Raw genomic sequence first — 20993 nt, 5'->3', positions numbered from 1 at the left:
TTATAGAAGTTAAATTGTATATGAAGAAAACACGTAATAAAAATTTAGAATAATATTCATTTGAAAAAAAATGATATTCAAATGTGTATGTATGTGTGTGTGTGCGCGCGCGCGCGTGTGTATAATATATTATTATACATATACTTTTGGCGCCAAAATGATAACTAGTAACTACGATGTATAGATGATAATTTTTTAATCAAATCTATTGGAATATACGTGTAAAAAATCTCATAATCTATAAAGTATTCTAGTATCAAAGTTTGAAATATACAAAATGTTTCATACTTATGAAACTATGTTTGTTCTTTATTATTCTCATATTTTAAATGTTCGATACACTTAGTTTACCGCTTGAATAGATTTTAAGGAGTAGTGGGGATAACACAGATAATACAAGTGTAATTCTAACTAGACACTACTGTATCTTCAGGTAGTATTGGCTATGCTTTTGAATAATTAATATAGTGTATATTCTTATAATAGCATATATATAATATGTGTATAATTAATAATGTTTAAACAAAGTTATACATACATTTTTAGTTTCTTAATATTTAATAATTTTTTATTATTGAATTTTTTTTTGAATATTCTGTTTATTACTTAAAATTTATGATTGATTCAAAATAATTTTTAAATATAATATACGAAAAAATTTGTTACATAAAATTCTAATTAAATATTAAATTATTATAAAATAATTTTAAAATATTCAATCAAGTTTAATAAATGTTTCATTAATTATGCAATATTTTGCTTACAACAGAATTTTACAATAATTATATAAATATTTAACAAAATAACAATTTTTAATTTTTTCGAAAGAATTATTTTTATTTTTTTTTTGAAAAATTTTTGAGAAATATATTTAAATATTTTTTCATAGATTTTATATATATATTTGTAGATTTTATAAATATTTTTTTTTTAATAATAAAAAAAATTAAAAAATATATATAATAAATAAAATAAAATAAAATATTAAGTTATAAAAATAAAATAAAATAAAATAAAATATTAAATAAAAAAAAAATATTTCTCATGTTAATGTTAATGTAAAATTAAGTTAAGATTTAACTTATTGAAAAAGTTTCAAATTATTGAGTAGTTTATTCTTATTATAATTTTTATTATAAAATTTATCAAGCAGTAATTAATTCAATTTTTAATTTTATATATATATATATATAATTAAAAATAATTTAATCATAGATATATTTAAATTTTTTTTAGCAAAGGAATTTAATTAATTGATTAAAATGGAAATATAATATTTTTGATTTATAATATTATTTATATTTGATTATATTTGATTATAAAGTTAAAAATGTTTTACTATAATATTATTAAATTTGCAAATTCTTTATTATTCTTTCTATGTAAAAAAATAATTTTAATGTTTGATGTAAGAAATTAATTTTATAATGTAATCTTTTACATGTGTTAAAAAGTAGTTATATATTCAAAAATATTTTATATAAAACAAAAACGTATTTTTATTATATAAAGTATAAAACAAATATTATGATTTTGAGAAGTAGATTAATATCCTATATTTATATTGATAAAAATTTACAAAAAAAATTTCAATTTTGAATTTCAAGATTAAATTTTTATTTTATTCACATTTATATTTATTTAAAAAGAAACTATAAAATAAATTTTTATATTTTAAAAAAGAATTATAAATTAAAATCTTGATATTAATGTTGTTACATAAAGTAGGTCTCATAAGGTAAATGCATTTTGTTTACTATTGATCAGTTTATTAATATGCATTGTTATTTGTCAATTAAAACTATGGAAATAATGAGAAATATTAATTAATTATTTATATAATTGTTCCATATAGAATTTACATATAAAATAATTTAAGTAGTGTTAATAAATATTATAAACTTTGAATGTTTTGAAATTTTAAGGTTAAGGTAAATTTAAAAATGATTTGTTGCATAAATTTGTAATAATTTAAATATTTAGATATATGAAAGCAAAAATATTTTTATTCTATTTTATACATTGCATATGAAAAATTTTCAGAAAAAAATATCGAATTTTAGCGTTTTTCAATTTTCTTTTTTAATATAATGTCATTTTATTTTTTATTTTATTTTGCATCATTTTCAACTTTTACTTATAATTTTAAGTAATATAATATTTTTTTTGATATTTTTTATATTTTTTTATTATGTACTTCAATTTTTTGTAAAATTCAAAAAAGATTTTAATTCATAATGCAATATTCAATGATAAAGAAAAGAATATAAAAGCAATCATAAAAAATTATGATTAAAATTTATTAAAATTATAATATAATATTCTTTTTTGATCTTTTCATATATTAATTTTAGTAAAAAAACTTTAATTTTTCCTTTTCTTATTTTATAAGTATTTTATAAGTATTATAATTATTTTATAAGTATTATAGGATATCCTGCTAAATGGAGCAGGTCAAGAAGAGACCAGAATTGCTTCATTGCAATCGGTCTCATAATATATTAAAGGATTTAATGTTCAGAGATTTTGGATTTTTATATTATAATTGTTGTAAAACTAAAACACGTGGATTAGAATCAATTGCTGAAATGAATCTTGTTGGAAAAAAGCATAAAGAATTGGTAATTATGTTTTATATAACTTTTATTTTATTTTTATTTTATTTTTATTTTTAAAATTTTAATTTCATTTTAATTTCTTATAGGAATATGATCTACCAGGATATCCTAAAGCAACATTTTTAATGGTTTTTAGTCCTGATGGGTAAGAATAAATCATAAATAAATTTTTATTATAAATTAACTTATATAATTAAATTGTAGCACAAAAATAGCATCAGCACATGGAAATCATAGTGTTTATATTACTGATGTAGCTACTAGAAAAAATATTAAAATTCTTTCTGGTCATCCACGTACTCCATGGTGTATCACATTTCATCCATCCTCTAGTCACATATTAGCTTCTGGTTGTCTTGGTGGTCAAGTTCGAGTTTGGGATTTAAGGGTAAATAGTTTTATTAAGAAATAAGAATGAAATTTAATAATTATAATTATAAGGAAAATAATTACAATGTATTATGTAATATATATAATATATCTACTTTAAGTGTATATATGTGATTATTATATTTGTAATATCAAATATAATATATATTTATAAATATTAGAAATACAAAAAAGTGTTTCAAACGTCATATCAAAGAGTATATATTGTGATGATAAATATTTGATTTTAATCTATGGATTTGAAAGTTGTTCTATGAGGATCATATTAAAATATTTAAAAAGAATCCTATATTTTTTATTATATATCCTTATAGTCTATATTGAGATATTTTTAAAACAATAGTTAACTATTATATTTTTTTAAGTTATTGTTAAATTATTTATTAAATTTATTAATTATTTATTATTTATTATTTATTAAATTTACAATTTACAACATAAATTACTTAAATTTGTAACTTAAATTTACAAAATTTGCAAAATAACATTTTAAAAATTTTCATAGCACAATTTAAGATCAAATATATATCACCTTAATATGTATCTTTTGATATCATAATTTTTTCTGAAATATTTTTTCATATTTTTGATATTTTCAGAAATAATTGAGAAATAATTGTATATACTTAAAATGAACAAATGAATTTTATGTACAATATAATATTTTAGTGTAAATTAAACATTTAAATATTTTTTATTTTTTTAAAAAAAGCATCTGTAATCTTAAAAAAATTAAAAAAAAATAGTTTTAAATATATATTTTTAAAAAAATTTACTTTTATAAATTAAAATTTCTTTCTAATATTCATCTTTGGAAATTATTTGAATTATGTTTTAAATATTTATATATTTTGCTCATAAAAACACAATAATATAACAAAAATATTTCTATACATTTTTTTAATAAAATTTATTTTATAAATTTATTTTAATAATTTTAATATAATTTTAATATATTTTAATAAATTTTAATATAAAATATATTTTATTGAAATAGGATGGTAGTAAAGTTTGGAATGCAGAAAGTCAAACAGTCATAGCTTCTCTTGCTTTCCATCCATTTGAAAAGTTACTTGTTATAGCAACAAATAATGAAATACATTTTTGGGATTGGAGTCGATCTGAACCCTTTGCAGTAATATCTACTAAAACTAACATAGAAAAAGTAAGGTGAGTTTTAATATATTGTATTGTAATTTGAGTTGTGGATTATGAAATAAATTATAAGTTGAAAATTAATAATGAAAAATATAATATTTAATTTGTAATTGATAAAAATACAAAAAAAGAGAATTCATAATTTTTAAAATTTAAAAAAAAAACAAAGTCTTGATAAATTAAAATTGAAAAATTAATATTTTCAAAATTTATTTTCAATAAACAATTTTTTATTAAAGCGAATGAATTTCTCGTTTCAAAAACTTACTAATTTATACATTATATATTACTATTATTATAAATTTTATATTATTATTATTATTAATTATATATTATTATTATTATAAAAATAATATTTTATAATTTCTTTATTTAAATTTATACATATGTATGGATTTATTTATTGTTATATATGTATATATATTTCAGATATGTAGCTTTTGACAATTTAGGAAGAAAATTAATCACAGGAATTGGAAATGATTATATAAGAGAATCAAGATTATTCAGGTATATATGATACAAGTCAAAAATATAAGTTAGTATATTTTTGAGCTATTAGTAATCAAATTTTATTCATTGAATTGTATAGATCCCGTTTAAGGTATGGTAGGATGTATAATAATCAAATATCAAATAATTATTCGGAAACTGCTCAAAATGAAACAGTTCAATCCTTTAGAACTATTGAAGAGCCTTCACACAGTACTCAATCAAGTTTACGTGATGCTGTAACAGTAGATAGTGATGTTATATTACCATATATCTGTAATTGGCAAACAGAAAGAAGACGAGGAGGATTGAATCTTCCACGTGATGATGATGAAAGATCTTTTTCAGGTAAATGTGATACAAAAAATTTAAGATTTCATTTACTACAACTAAAAATAATCTTAGTTCTGATAATTATCAATTTCAGTAAAATTTGGTTTATATTTAGTAGTATTAAGATCAATTTATATTTTAACTAACAAGTACAAATCGGAATAAAGCCAAATATAGTTATATAGTTATATTAATGATATATTAATGCTAATGAATCAGTATTATATATAGAACCAGAAGTGTACCAAAAAAACTTGTTGGACTGTTAATTTTTTTTCGGGATTTCATTCCAAATTTAGTTTGATGAATCTTATTATTATGAATCTTATTAAATACTAATCAAAGATTTAATTTTACAATTACAATTTTGTCCAATATTTGTCCGCCATTAATCAGAGGTTCAAATTATATATTTATACATTCAAGTGAAACTTGAATTTTTTTGAAATTCAAAAATGAAATAACTAAAAAAGATCTAATTTTTTAAAATAATTTTAATAAATTGGATTTATTATTTTATTTAAAATACATGATCTCTTGAAAATTTTATCGAAATTTTATAAAAACGATTTTACTGTATTTTCAAAATTAATATTAAAAAAATAAAATGAATTAATATATCATTTAACAAAAAGATGTTTTTTTCATCACCAATATTTATAATTTAATTAATCTTAATTAATAGATTTAAAATAAAATATTTTAAATCTATGCAATGGATTAAAATAATAGCATTAATCAAATTTAATTAAATGATTAAAATATTAAATTTTTTAGAAGATGTCTCAGCAGTAGTAAGGAACTTTTCAGGAATTTCCGGATATCGTGTACAAGCATGGGATTTTTCTAAGGGGGAAATACCAGATATCACGAATTGTAAATATCATTATTATTATATTGTAAAAATAAAATATTTCAAGTAAAGTACTTTATTTATAAAGTACTTTTTATATTATAGCTGAAAAAAATATTGTTATACACAAGTGTAAAATACGTAATGATGCTAGTATAAATATTTCTTCGGATGGTAAATTATTGGCAACATGTTTTATGAGAGCTGCAGGTAAGAAATTATTTTAAAATAATATATAACTTTTTTTAATAATAAAAAAAATTTTTTTTCTAATGTTAACATAATATTCAAATATATTGATTTTTTTATCAATTGTGTACTAAACATTAATATAATTAATATGACAAAAAATATATGAACTTTAAATTAATTTTATAGGAGAGAAAAAAATAATTTATATTTTTCTAACAATAATTTCGTTCATAATTATTGCAATTTTTATGAATTTCGTTTATTCGTTAATAAATTGTTAAATTTTCACATAAAAGAATTTTAAAATATTTTTATATTTATATATATTTCGTTTCTTTGAAAAATTTAATCATTAATAATTAAGCAATATAGCGCACATTTTTTTTATCAATAAATTATGATCTTTTTTTCATGCAACGTTATTTTTAGGAGTTTATAGTTTACAATGGGAAACTTTAGGAGAAGAAATTTATTGGACAGAAGTATATAATTCTGTGATTTCTGTTTCAATTTCACCAACACAAGAACATCTTTTAGTAGGTCTAGCAAGAAGTGGTATGAGAAATGACTATACAATGGCTATTATTTATAGACTAACACATAAACAATCTCAAAATGACAAACCATGCATTCAAGATATGGATTTTAATCTAGCAAAATATTTACATTTTATGAACTCTAATAAAAGAAACACTATGTTATTAGTTAGAGATTTATTACAAAATAATCAATCAACTAGAGAACACACAAGTATAAATTGTATCAGATGGGCACCACAACCTGGTCAAGGTCTAGTTTATGCTACTAATACTGGTCGATTAGCTATTCTTCATTAATATATTTGTAATATTATTGTAAAAATAGAAATTTCTGTATTAATATGATTATTTTATTATAAGAAAAAATTATATATAAAAACAAAAGTTATTATTGTTACATGTTCTTAATGATATTTTTATTTTATTATTAAATTTTTTTATATATAATTCTTGTTCAATTTTTAATATTATTTTCATTTTTAAATCCTTTCTTAAAAAAGATTAGGAATATATTAATTTCAAATATAAATATATTATTAGCATATTTGTTAAAAATAAAATAAACAAGAAAAATTTGAGTGAAAAATTTATAAGTAAAAAAAAATATTTTTAATTAAAAAATTTCCTTAATAAATATTAAAATGAAAATTAAATTATTATTAAAAATATATATATTATATTTTATACATATATATAAAATTATTATACTACAATAAATAAAAACACAATTTATATTTATAAATTTTTTTAAATGATATAAAAATTATTTATAATAACTTAATATAATATTATATTTATAATTTAATTTATTATTTATAAAATTTATTAAAAAAATTTAAATACAATATAAAATCAAATTATTTCTTAAAAAATTATACAAATACTGTAAAGTTATAATAAAAAGTTATAATAATATACATTTAAAATTATTTTCTAAAGATATTATATAACATTATTAACAAAGATGAAATATATATTAAAAATATATATATATAAATATATATAATCATATAATTATGAATAATATCAATGCATAATTTTATATTCTTCATCTTGAATATAATTTTTATAATATTTTAAATAAATGATTCTTTATTAATATATACTTAAATGCAATTTAGCCATCATCATATAATAAGCTATGCAATAATTCAGGAGTTTCTGGTTGTTTTAAACAAAGTGGTAATTTATCTTGTATATTTGTAGAATATTTATTTTGTCCTAATTGACCAAGATCACGGTCTAAAATCGTTTCTATTTCATCATCAATATATAAAGAATTTTCGTATATTTTTGCATATGAATTATTTTGCTCTGTAGAATTTATAGTTTCATTTATTGTATTTTGTAATTCGATTTCTGACATGTTAACTGCATGAAAATTATTTAATGTTGTAGGTATATCACAATCAACTATTTGATTGTTATACTGAGTCTGTCGCCTTATTTCAGTCACAGAATCATGTATTTGATGATATTTCACCTGATGTACTTTTAAATTACCTGTTTGTGAAAATGTTTTTAAACAAAAAGTACAATGATATGGTTTCTCACCAGTATGGCATCTTGAATGTCTTTGTAATTTATATTTTGTTACAAATTGTTTTCCACATTCAGAGCATATAAATGAATTATTATCTATTTGAAGATTTTGATTATTAATAGATCGTTCCATATCCATATGAAAATTTATCATATGAGATTTCAATGAAACTTTATAACGAAATGATTGATGACAATTAGCACATTGAAATTGTTTTTTTCCTTCATGTCTTTCTTTATGTTTCATTAATATTTCTTGTTGATTGAAAGACATTTTACAAATCTGAAATATTATTATTAGTAAGTAAATGTTTAATTTTGTAATTTCTTAATGAACTACTTATGCTATATAATTTAAAACAAATTAAATAATATTTATTATTTTAAATTAAAATAATCTAATATTAAAAATATATAGAAAATATAGAAAACATTATATTACAGACATTACAAACAAAAGGTCTCTGTCCAGTATGAATGCGTTTATGTCTATTTAAATGTGATTGACATCTGAAACTCTTAGCACATATTGAGCATGTACTTTTTTTTATTTGTTTATTTAAGATATTTTTTGATACTGTATCATTTTCTTTTAATTGATGTAACATATCCTGCAAACATAATACTTATTGTAATACTTTGTAATACATTTGATTAAAACAAAATATTTTATTTAAGAAAAAAATTAAAAAATTATTTTATACTTCTGCGAAATCAATTTCTAAAGATGGAGCTGCAAGTTGTTTTTGTACATTAGCTACCATTAAACAAAATTCATCAAATACATAAATTTTTTGCTCGCAATCAATACAAACATATTTAGAAAATGCATCAGAATTTGAAATATTTATCATCTGCAACAAAAAAAATATTAAATAAATTAAAAAATTGTTATATAATATATTTTGTAATTTATTTATCTTATATATACCTCTTTGGAGAAATATTTATTTATAAGTGACATCAATACAATTCCTTTAACTTTGTCTGTAAACAAATCTGTACCCTGTTGTTTTTCTTTGCCACAAAGACGACATAACTTCATATTTACTTTATGCATCATCATTGTTTTCTTTGTATAAGTATATTGTTTTCATGTATAAAATGAATTAATTTTTATAAAATTAATTCCGTTTCAATTTTTTTCTTCTTTCAGGATTGTGTACAATTATGAAAATTATTTTGATTTTTTTATTTTAAAAAATATTATTGTTATTAATTTGGAAATTATATACGAATTATTAAACATATTGTTAAAATAGAATTTTAAATATATATATATAAATATAAATACATATAGTGATTTGAACATATATAACCACATATATAATAATATAAATATATACGAAGACAAAATTTTCGTTTCTTGCATGCAAATAGCAAGTAACAAGTTGGTAACTCTATTTTTAAGAGTGATTCTCAACAAAAATAAATATTTGAATTAATAAATCAATTGTTTATTACAAAAATCATCGCATTAAAACAATTTTATTTATTTATTTTTTTTTTTTTGAAAAAATAGAGTACAAATATTTTACCATTAAAAATTATTTTAAATTTAAATATTATAAATATTTTATATATATTATATTAAATTTATCACATATAAAACTTCGTCAAATGTAATTATCTATCATATTAAATCTAATATATATTTTATTATTTGAAAAGAAATTATATATTATTTATTTATATTATACTATTTCAAATAAATTTGAAATATTGGAAGTTTTTGAATGTTTAAAAATTATATATGTATAATATATAATATATATATAATATTAAAACATTTTGAAAATATTGAATAATAAAATTATTTTTAAAAAGATGAAAAAAATTAATTATTTAAAAATAATTAAAATATAAAGTTTTTATTTTAAAATTCTCTCAAAATATACAAAAAATATAAAATTTATATTTTAAAATGTGTAAATTAAAATAAATTTTTCGTAAATTTAAATGTTTCAAAATGATTAAAGCATTTATCAAAATTTTAGAAAAATTATAGCTATAATGTTTTATTGATTATTTTTTATGATCACATTTTTAATAAATATTATTTAAAAACTTGTTATGTAACTATCTATTAAATTTATGTGCAGATTAATATTAATTATTAATATTAAATTGAAATTATTAATTAAAATGTATGATATCAAACCATTTCTGCATTAAACTTGAACCAAGTTTGAATTTTATATACAGATTCCGTTTTTGTTTTTAGTCTATTAATAGGTTATATAGCAAAATTTATTAATCTCTTGTAACAGATTTTGTTATATTTTTTCTGTCAATTTATTAATAAATATATATAGATTCTATTATCTTATTAAATTAATATTTTCTAATGATAAACATTGATAATAGTTTTAATAAAATCTATTGCTTGCAGATTTCATTGATTTGAATAAAAAACATTGATAATTAAAAAATATATAACAATAATAGTAATAAATATATGAAAACAAACCAAACAACTAAGTAAAAAAAAATTATAATTTTTTTTTAATATTAATTAAACTATGAAAATTAATTATTTATGTTATCTTTAATAAAATTACATTTTTTTATTTAAATTTTAGAATAATTAATTTGAATTTTTTAGAAGTTTATTATTAATATTTTATTCCTTAATTTTGTATTTAATATTTATTTTTAATGATAAAATAATTAAAAATATATTAATTATTTATTAATATAACATAAATAATATGATATATATCTTGATCATAAATTTGTAGTGATTATATGTAATAAACATTAAATAACATTATAAATATATTTGAAATTCAATTTTTTATTTCTTTTTATTTTTGATAAATTTTAATAATTATAATATCAAATATAAATACAAATACATATATTATCAAGATATTTTAGATACAGTTTATTGTTATAAAATATTAGCTTGTTAGAAGTTGGTACGAAATATGAAGCAAGTTGATATTGTATATATTATGTACATTATATATAATAGATATGCTAAAATTAAATTTGTTGAATGTTTTTGAATGTATACAAGCATCTTGGGCACTCATCAATATAAGTTATAACTTCTTACTTCGTAAATTACTTCTAATATAAATTGTATTATTTAATTTTATCAAATTACAATTTCTACTTATAAAAAATTTTATTTTGTTAAAAGGAAAGAACTTACACTATTATGGTCTTTTTCAGCAAATGCAATATTACTTTCCTAAGTATAGTCATTACATTATACTGTTATTATAAGTGTAGAATAAATGAAATTTCATAATATCATTGTACATTATAAATTTAATCAATATACATCTTGCATGCTGTGAATTTAAAAAATTGAAAATTAAAACTTTGTTTTAAATATTAATTAAGCATAGACAATATTAGGAACATTATAAAATACAAAATAGAAATAAGAGAAAAGTAACTGTAATATATAATAGATATTCTTTAATAATTAATGTTTTATAATTGAATAAAATGATTATTTGTTCTAGATATATTAAAGCAATTATATATTTATAATAAATGTATATAACTATATATCACAATTCATTTTTTTTTAATATTATTGCAATAATATACTGAAATATTATCTTGTAAATTAAGCAAAAAATCTTGAAACTATTCTCAAAATGGAAGACTTGAAAGTCGACTGTTATACATTTGCTTTCAAGTACAATATGTTGTACTATAAATATTAATATTTTATTGACTATTGCATTGATATGTCATACAAAGCAATATATTATAAAATAAAAGCAGAATATAAACTTATTTTGCATTAAAAAACTTATTTGATAAATTAATGTTTATTATATCATGATAATTTCTAAAATAACGTTCAAAAAAAAACAAATTATTTAAAATAATATTCATATTAATATTTAGTAATCAACAAAGTGTCAATAAAATTATTTTACTTATAATACCACTGTATGAGAAATATATATATTTAGATTTTTAATTTTTAATTGTTGATCAAGTATAGCAGTTTATCTTAGGACGCAAGATTGTCTTTACAATGTGATTCTATTATAAAAATAGTTTATACTAAAAATATGTTATGCATAATAGTTATAATAATTATGCATAAAAAATTGTAAATCTTAATTTTTTAAATTTAAAAAATTAAAATACTAAAACAAAGAAAACTTATGTTGCATATAGTTTTTGATTACTTTCAAGCAAGTATTTGGCATTTCTTAATGTATTTATTTATATACATCATTTTCACTTTCTATTCATTTTTTATTTTATCTTGTATGATATATAAAATCAATCCATTTATTATTCATTATTTAGTAAAAAATATATTTTTTTTATTTTTTGTTGATAAATAAAAAGATCTTGTTTAGGCAAAACTGCAGATATGTAAATAGTATCATTATTTCAATATACTATGAATGCCATTCATAATTATGTATGTTATTACATTTTAATATTATACACTATTATTTTTTAAAATTCTACAATAATGTATAAATTTTTATACATAAATAATAAAATATAAAAATAAAAATAAATTGCAGGTATTTTGTGATATATTAGATATAGAGATTCAATAAAAATTTAATTTAATTTTTATGAACATAATTTTTATTTTATTTCTATTTTTAATAATTTTATTAATTTTCTAAAAATAAAATATTATGAAACTATTGAATAAATTAAATAACTCATTTAAAAATAAGTATTGATTTAATTACAATTTTTTTTACAAAATAGATAATTTAAAAGTATTTTTTACACAAAAGAATTGCACAACAATAAATATTTTTTTAGTAATATTATATAAAAAATTATTTCATATATTAATTTGAAACTTATTGCAACATTTATAAAAAAATTTAATTACAGATGCAATAAAAAATTTATATATTTGATAAATATTTATATGAATTGAAATATTAATCATTTTAATTTTAATTAGGAATTAAAAAGAGTTTTTTTCTAATCAGTCAAATGTAATATTATCATCATTTAGAATAATCAAAATTATTAGAAATGCAAGTAATATTTCATTTATATAATTCCATATACTAACAGAATGATTTTATTAAAAATTTTATTAAAATGCTGCAATTGCTATAAATTATAGATAAATTGATAATCAATATTTTTATATGATAGTATTTAATTATTACTTGCATATTTAATGATCAAAGTTTTATAAACATTAATTTATATAAATACAAATTTTAATATCAATTTATCTAAACTAAAAGAAAGAGATACTTGATTAAATTTCATTTATAGGTAACATTATTGTTTTGATAATACATCTTTTTTTATTGTTCTAACTATATTTTTTTTGTAACTACATAAAACATAAAATAAAAATCTTTAAAAATATATTCTTGTTATATTATAATTTAAAAATTACAATTAGAATTTATTTATGAAACTGATATAATAAAACAAATATATATAAGTATATATATAAATAAATTTTATATTTTTTATATTTTTTGAATAAATATAAATTTTTTTTAATAAAGTTGAGAAATACAAAGTTATCAATAAATTATTAATAACTTTGCACTTTCATTATTTATAAAATTTTATAAAAAGAAGAGCAAATATTAATAATATTGATAAAACTAATATTAAATTAGTTTAAGCAATAATATTATATAATTTCGTTTCATAATATAATTTTGTAATTATAATAATTGAGAATAAAATTGAAAAATTACAAAAAGTTTGTAATGAAGATTGAAGATTCTAATCATACAAGATGTATATAATTATTATATTTATATTATTTATATGTAATGAATTTTAATTTTTAATTGATATTTGAATAAATAAAAATTATACAATTTAAATTCAAATAAATTTTTTAAAATATATATCTATGATATATTTAAATACTATAAAATATATACCAATTATATTCCTTATATTTCATATTGATATTAATTTAAATTATATAAATACAAACTTAGAAAAATATTTGAATAAAAAGAAAAAGATACATTATATATATCACGTTATTTCATTAATAAAACTTTGATTTACAAGTTCCTTAAAATACTTTTATTGATTTTATAATAAATTTTATTAAAATGTACAATATTTATGTATAGAAAATGTAAAAAGACTAAATTTAAATTAATATGAAATTTTTTTATATTATTATTAGTGAATTTATTATGAAGTTGTTTATGAAATCATTCAATTAATATTTTCGAATAAAAATAACTGGTTTATATCACAATTTGTTTCTTTTAATCAAAGAAGCATTAACAATATAAAGAGTAAAAAGTTTATTATTACCCTTAACATTTTATTTTAATATATTAAAAGGTCCCTGATTAAAAAATTAATTTTTATAGCAACTATATAAAATAAATAATTTTTTGATATATTATTTAAATAAAATGAAAATTTAATATGTAATTTATATACATATTAATAAAATTTAATAAATTTTAAAAAGTTTGTTTATAAAAAAATGTTAGCAATTTAATTATTATAATATTTTATTATTTTATACTCTAATATTATTAAAAAATGTAATTGTACAAATCAATGAAACAAAAATAATTGAAAAAATTTAACATTTGTTAAATAATGTTTATAAAACTTGTATTGCATTAAAATATTTAAGTAAAAAAAGATACAAATTATTATGAATAATAGAAATGATATGCTTATAAAAAATTTGAAATTAATACTTATGTGAAGTAGGTTTGCACCACGTACCTTGATTGAAAAGTATAGATATAAGTAATATAATTACTTATATCTAAAATTTAGGATAGAATGGCAATACTACGTCTAGGTCCGCCTAAGCATATGTTATCTAAACTTGACCATCTTTTAATACCAGTACGTAAAGCTTCAGCAGTAACTTTATCTTCATAAACTCTGGACATAGCTTCCAATTTCTGAGCTTTCTCTTTACTAAGTGGTTCACTAGGGAATGTTAATTCATTTGCTTCTGCAAGTGTGCGAAGATCAAAATAATATTTAGCATATACACTTGAAGGAACGTTTATATTGAATTGTAGCATTTCCAAAAATTGTCTTTCTAATTCATTCCTAAATTAATATTAAATATTTATTAAGAAATATTTTAGATATATTTAATATTAATATTAATATTTAATCACATTAAATGTAAATGTGAACTTACATATCTTCTACTGTAATATCTTTAAGAATTTGGCAATAATCTACATTCCATACAGCTTGATCATCCCACACCTTTGATGCTAATAAAATTGCTCCAAGTACTATCCGTTTCCAATTGGCTGGTGTTATATCTATTTCTGCATAAGTAAGCAGGCGTTCTAAATAAACTAATGTTATAATGGCACATTCAGCAGTAAGTTGAGCAGCATTAAACAATGTCCTGACAAATTTGTAAATTTGTTTATGTTCTGGATTCTGTTTATCATAATCCTCTGTAACACCTTCTCTCTATGCATAAGAAAAATATTATAAATATATAATTTTTAAAAAATAAAACTCTTTTCCAAAAAAAAATTAAGCAAATATTAGTTTTACAATTTTAATTATTTTATTTAGTTTATTATAATTTTATATTATATACAAATTTATTATAACTTCTATTTTTCATATACAATATAGTCAAATATTGGTTTATTAAAATATATTATATGGTTTATATAATTAAATTACCGTTAAAGGATGAAGTTTCTCATCAAATATATCTATTTGACGCTGTGAGGTTCTATTTTTAATATGATAATAAACTGCTAAGGCAACACATTTCACAGTATTTTTGAGATTTGGTTGTGAAACAGTACTATCATCTAAATATATTGTACTGCAGCTGCTACTTTTTTTTAAAGGCCTTATATCTGCAATTTGATGTTGACTTTTTTTTCTTACCATACCATCTAAAACACATTTATTTTGTAAAAAAAAGTTTAATAAAAGACAATAACATTATAAGTTTTAAATATATTAAATTATATGTAAATAATATTATATGTAAATATTAATTATATGTTAATTATAATATATATATTATTATATATAATACAGTTTATTATTTTTATATATAATACATAGATGTTATATATATATATAAAAAATATATATAGATATTATAAGATGTTAATATCATATTATATATAATATGTATAATGAATATATTTTTTTAATTTCTTAAAAAAAATGAATATTATAACTTTTATAATTATAACTATTACTGCATTAATATATAATAATATATAATAACAATTAATAAAAAATATATTTCTTTTTTTATTCTATCAATAATAGTCGACAAATTATTATATTTATAATAGTTGACAAAGTTAATATATGTATTTATGAAAAAAATAAAAATATTGTTTAATATATTTATAATATATTTAGTTATATAAAGATAAATATCAAAATATCAAGAATTCAACAATAATTATTTTTTTTCAAAAATATTCTATAACTTTTCCATTTAAATTTAATATTACAATAAGATTTTTATTTTTTTTTCAATTATAAAACATATTAAAAATTTACAAATACATACTTTCAATAGCTTGTTTAGATCGTTCCATAAAAATAGTACCAGCACAAGGATGTAATGATGGATCCGAATCCCAGTCTTCTGGTTCACGTTCACTAATATGTTGTAAATTATTAACACTAATTCCACCTTCAGGTAGATGTTCTTCAAGACCTCGTGTAACACCTTCAGATCCTAATTCTTTACGTCCAACTTGAGGACTAGAATAAACGCAGCAACTACTTTTATTTCCCATTCTTTCAAGGGATTGTATTGATATCTTTGTTCTGTTTTTATCTCTAATTGAAAGTTTATAAAATATAAATAAGACTGTAATATTCAGTACTACAGAAATTATATGGATGGTATAATTTAAAATTTTTCGTGACACATCTTTCACATATTGTTTTTAAATGACAATCAGCTGATAAAACTATTGGCAATATGAATATACATTCTTTCTTTTCTTTCATCCACATTGATACTTGAATACATCATATATAATCAAGAAAAAAATACTTGCATAAGATTGTACATAAAAATTAAGACTAAAAAATTCGAAAAATCACTTCAGGAATGATCGTAACTAATAATATATAAACGTCTATTGTATTGACAACGCCTTTATGCACGATTTGTGTCGATTGATTTATTGTTTAAATCATCGGTCAAACAAATTTTGTTTCTGCTCGTATACACGAGCTTTGATATTTTTTGTTCTTGTTGTATGTCATTCTCATTATTCCTGCACATTTAATGTGATTATTTCAATATTTTTATGCGTCTATCACATGCCGTCTTTAGTCTACTGTTTTGATATTGCATATTCATACATAAACTATAATGTGTATGTATAGAGAGACTTCAACTTTTACTTTATATGTATGTTTTCATTGGCTTATGATAAAAAGAATTTTTTTATTTTTAAAAATTTTTTAATGCATATTATTTTATTATTAGTTAGAAATTAATCAAAAATTTAAAAAAATTGAAATTTGTTTAATTTTTCTTACATTATTTTGTAGTTTAATAGATTTAAAATATAAAATATAAAATTATATAAAATTATAATATTTCTTATATAAAGAAAAAAGATAGAGAAAGAAGGAGAGAAAAAAAAGATTATTTTAATAAAAATGATTTATATACAATATATTATTATTATTATTATTTACATACAATATATTATTATTATTATACTCTATATTATGTTATTATTTATATTTTTATTTTACTTTTATTATATTTCTGAATTATAATATATTTCTAATTTAAAGATAAATTTTATCAATTTTATTATTAATATATATTAATATACAATATTAAATTGATTGAATAATAATGATAGTGATTGAATAATAATATTTAATTTTATTTTTTTCAAATATTTTCTTATATTTTATTTTTATTTAAATATGATAAAATAAATTTATCTAATTACTATATTTTTTTCAAATCAATAAATTTCAAAAATATATAATTTTGTGTTTTAAATATATTTTAAGATTTTAAAAAATTTTCTAATTATATAATAAATTAGTTTCAAAATTTAATATTATATAATTAAATACAATGAAATTATTATTTAAATAAATTATTATAGTATAAAATAATATTTTAATATCAAGACATTGTATGTTTTTTTTATTATATTATATTTGTAACAATATAATAACAATAAAATAAAAAAAATAATAATTAACAAGTTTATATAAAAAAAATGAAAAATATAAAATTATAATTCTCTTTTATATAATTCGTAATTTTAAATTATACATTGCAATAATAAATAAGAATAATTAAAAATATAATGTTTGCAACATACGCATGCGTATTGATTAATAAAATTTCAAGGTAGTTTTTAATTAGCTACATGACATTATTCGCTTAAAAAAAAGTGTCGTAAAGTTTTTAAAAACAACTATACATCATTATTGGTTTCTATATTTTAATCGGTTCTTATATATACATATATATTATATACATGTGTGTATATATATATATGTATATAAATATATATAGATATGATGAACATTGCTTATTAAGTTTAATTGAAGTAAAAGTGCGCGATGGTACAAGAACTCGAAGTTAAAAACAGGAGGTTATCTATCAACAAAAAGACCGCCATAATTGATTGGATTGATTATGTCGATCCATCGATAAAATATGATGAATTTTTTTCTAAATATCTAATGGAAAATAAACCTTGTATTTTTAAATCGAATATAATAGAAAATTGGTCGTGTAAGAGACAATGGAATTTGGATGGTACTCCAGACTTTGATGTTCTTGATATATTATTTGGTAAATTAATTATGATTATGTATTTTAAATCATTTATGTGTGTAAATCATATTAAAGTTTTTTTTTATAGGAGATTGTATAGTGCCAGTTGCAGATTGTAACAAAAAATATTATAATTCACAATCTAAAGATGATATGAAAATGAAAGATTATTTAAATTATTGGATAGATTATGCAAAAAATAATTATTCAGATTCTATGCCACTTTTGTATTTAAAAGATTGGCATTGTCCAAAATTATTTCCTAATGCTCCTATGTATACTGTTCCTGAATATTTTGCATCAGATTGGCTGAATGAATATTATATTGCAAATCCTAGTTTGAATGATGATTATAGATTTGTTTATATGGGACCAAAAGGAACATGGTACATATTTTTTAAACATCAAATTATTAATTTTAAATATATAATATTTTAAATTATAATATTATAAATATAATATATTATTTATATATAGGACACCATTACACGCAGATGTATTTGGATCCTATAGTTGGTCTGCTAATATAGTTGGAAAAAAACGTTGGTTACTTTTCCCTCCAGGTCAAGAAGATTTTCTTAAAGATATACATGGACAATTAACATATGATGCAACATCAAAAGAACTTAATGATTATACAAGATATAAAGCCTATGATAAACGTGTATTAAAATATATTGATGTAATTCAACAGGAAGGAGAAATTATATTTGTACCATCTGGATGGTATCATCAAGTCTGGAATATAGTAAATATATTTAATTATAATTATTTCTGTTAAAAAATTATCTATTTATTATAATATTTATTTATAGGAAGATACAATTTCTCTTAATCATAATTGGATAAATAGTTGTAATATTATGAATGTGTGGCATGGATTAAAAAAAGAATTAAATTCTGTTATAAAAGAAGTTAGTGATTGTAAAGATATGAACAATTGGGCAGAACATTGTCAATTAATATTAAAATCTACATATGGAATGGATTATAATTTATTTTTTGATTTCTTAACATTTATTACTAAACAACGTTTAAATATGGTTTTAGACAAAGAAGATATAATAAGCTTTAATAAATATAAGCTTGGATTTAATCATTGCATATTTGATCTTCATTCGATAAAATTAACATTGATAGATTTTATTAATGATATGGAAGAAAAATCCATTTATTATTTAATTTGTGAAAAACAACAAGCTCATAAATTGTTAAACAAAATTTTATTATTTCTTCAATCACATGATTCAACTGAAAATTTATCCACATGATAAAAGATATAAAAATTAAAAATAAATAAAAAAATTGTTCTGTTTATATGTAAATATTATGTAAATATTATAATGTAAATAATGTGATATATCCTATGAATAAATTTTTATATAATTCTGTAAATATCGAAAATACATAAATTATAACAAAAATCTTTCCTAGTTTATTTATTACTTTTATTACTCATACTTCAATTAATCAATTTATTAATCACTATTAAAAAAAGAAACTGTATATTATAAATATTATAATGTATGTAATAAAAATTAAAAATATAAAATAGATAACAATATTTCTAACTAAATAGTTCTAAAATGTAAAATATGTTTATATTAACTAAACTTTATTAATTTTTATTTAAAATATAAATAGCATATATTAACTGAATTATTTGAAATAAAGAAATTATAATTAATATATATACTGTTATATGTAATAATATCCTATAGTAAATATATCCTTTTGTTTATAATTTTAAAAATATTTTATTTTTTATTTAAAAATGTTTCAACATCTAACAGGATATAAATATAAAAATACGACAATGTATTAAAGGAAACATGACCTACAAATTTTCAACATTTTGAAGTAAAAAATTTTAGTAAATAGTTTCATCAGATTAGATAATTGCTAGTTTTTTAATCTCTAAGAATATGAATTATTTTTAAATAATTTATATTAATGTAAAATATCTTTACATTTAAAAAAAAGAACAATATTTTTTTAAATTAATTATTTTGTTAGTTTTATGGCAAATTGCTTTATAAAATGCAAAATTCTATATATCATATTCAACAATAATATAATCTTTTTATGAATATCTTATTTTTTTGTGGGAATTTTAAATA

General features: G+C 17.8%; 4 protein-coding genes across 10 annotated transcripts; 2 read left to right on the top strand and 2 right to left on the bottom strand.

Moving 5' to 3' along the window:
- Window positions 1-437: 437 nt before the first annotated feature.
- Window positions 438-7022, top strand: LOC107999944 (activating molecule in BECN1-regulated autophagy protein 1). Of its 6 annotated transcripts, none has more exons than XM_062078937.1 (11): window positions 1568-1738; window positions 1856-1931; window positions 2432-2621; window positions 2705-2763; window positions 2823-3006; window positions 4006-4178; window positions 4596-4676; window positions 4759-5006; window positions 5769-5867; window positions 5950-6054; window positions 6466-7022. In XM_062078937.1, the coding sequence occupies exons 3-11, from the start codon at window positions 2445-2447 to the stop codon at window positions 6870-6872; spliced, it is 1533 nt and encodes a 510-aa protein (XP_061934921.1). In that variant the 5' UTR covers window positions 1568-1738; window positions 1856-1931; window positions 2432-2444; the 3' UTR covers window positions 6873-7022. The 6 variants fall into 6 exon arrangements, with proteins under 6 accessions (XP_061934919.1, XP_061934921.1, XP_061934918.1 ...); XM_062078938.1 differs by having other exon boundaries at window positions 1720-1931; window positions 2424-2621; window positions 4759-4770; window positions 4849-5006; XM_062078935.1 differs by lacking the exon at window positions 1856-1931 and having other exon boundaries at window positions 438-1738.
- A 206-nt stretch (window positions 7023-7228) lies between these two features.
- Window positions 7229-9263, bottom strand: LOC107999959 (zinc finger protein 567). Its single transcript, XM_017060032.3, has 4 exons — window positions 9049-9263; window positions 8822-8971; window positions 8564-8728; window positions 7229-8400 (listed from the first exon to the last, which is right to left on the bottom strand). The coding sequence occupies exons 1-4, from the start codon at window positions 9181-9183 to the stop codon at window positions 7693-7695; spliced, it is 1158 nt and encodes a 385-aa protein (XP_016915521.1). The 5' UTR covers window positions 9184-9263; the 3' UTR covers window positions 7229-7692.
- A 706-nt stretch (window positions 9264-9969) lies between these two features.
- On the bottom strand, window positions 9970-17429 carry LOC107999945 (cyclin-Y). 2 transcript variants are annotated; one of them, XR_009831014.1, is made up of 5 exons: window positions 16612-17429; window positions 15753-15973; window positions 15244-15530; window positions 14811-15149; window positions 9970-11419 (listed from the first exon to the last, which is right to left on the bottom strand). XR_009831014.1 is itself a non-coding variant. In XM_062078940.1 (4 exons), exons 1-4 carry the CDS (start codon window positions 16841-16843, stop codon window positions 14861-14863), a joined length of 1029 nt encoding a protein of 342 aa, XP_061934924.1. In that variant the 5' UTR covers window positions 16844-17429; the 3' UTR covers window positions 12782-14860. The 2 variants fall into 2 exon arrangements, 1 of the variants encoding a protein (XP_061934924.1); XM_062078940.1 differs by lacking the exon at window positions 9970-11419 and having other exon boundaries at window positions 12782-15149.
- A 1019-nt stretch (window positions 17430-18448) lies between these two features.
- On the top strand, window positions 18449-20297 carry LOC107999961 (2-oxoglutarate and iron-dependent oxygenase JMJD4). Its single transcript, XM_017060035.3, has 4 exons — window positions 18449-18891; window positions 18962-19259; window positions 19351-19621; window positions 19689-20297. Exons 1-4 carry the CDS (start codon window positions 18657-18659, stop codon window positions 20142-20144), a joined length of 1260 nt encoding a protein of 419 aa, XP_016915524.1. The 5' UTR covers window positions 18449-18656; the 3' UTR covers window positions 20145-20297.
- Window positions 20298-20993: the final 696 nt, after the last annotated feature.

The sequence above is a fragment of the Apis cerana genome, linkage group LG8, assembly GCF_029169275.1.
Source record: "Apis cerana isolate GH-2021 linkage group LG8, AcerK_1.0, whole genome shotgun sequence".
Taxonomy (NCBI): Eukaryota; Metazoa; Arthropoda; class Insecta; order Hymenoptera; family Apidae; genus Apis; species Apis cerana.
The sequence above is the reverse complement of the archived record's forward strand: the minus strand, read 5'-3'. Positions and strand labels throughout refer to the sequence as shown.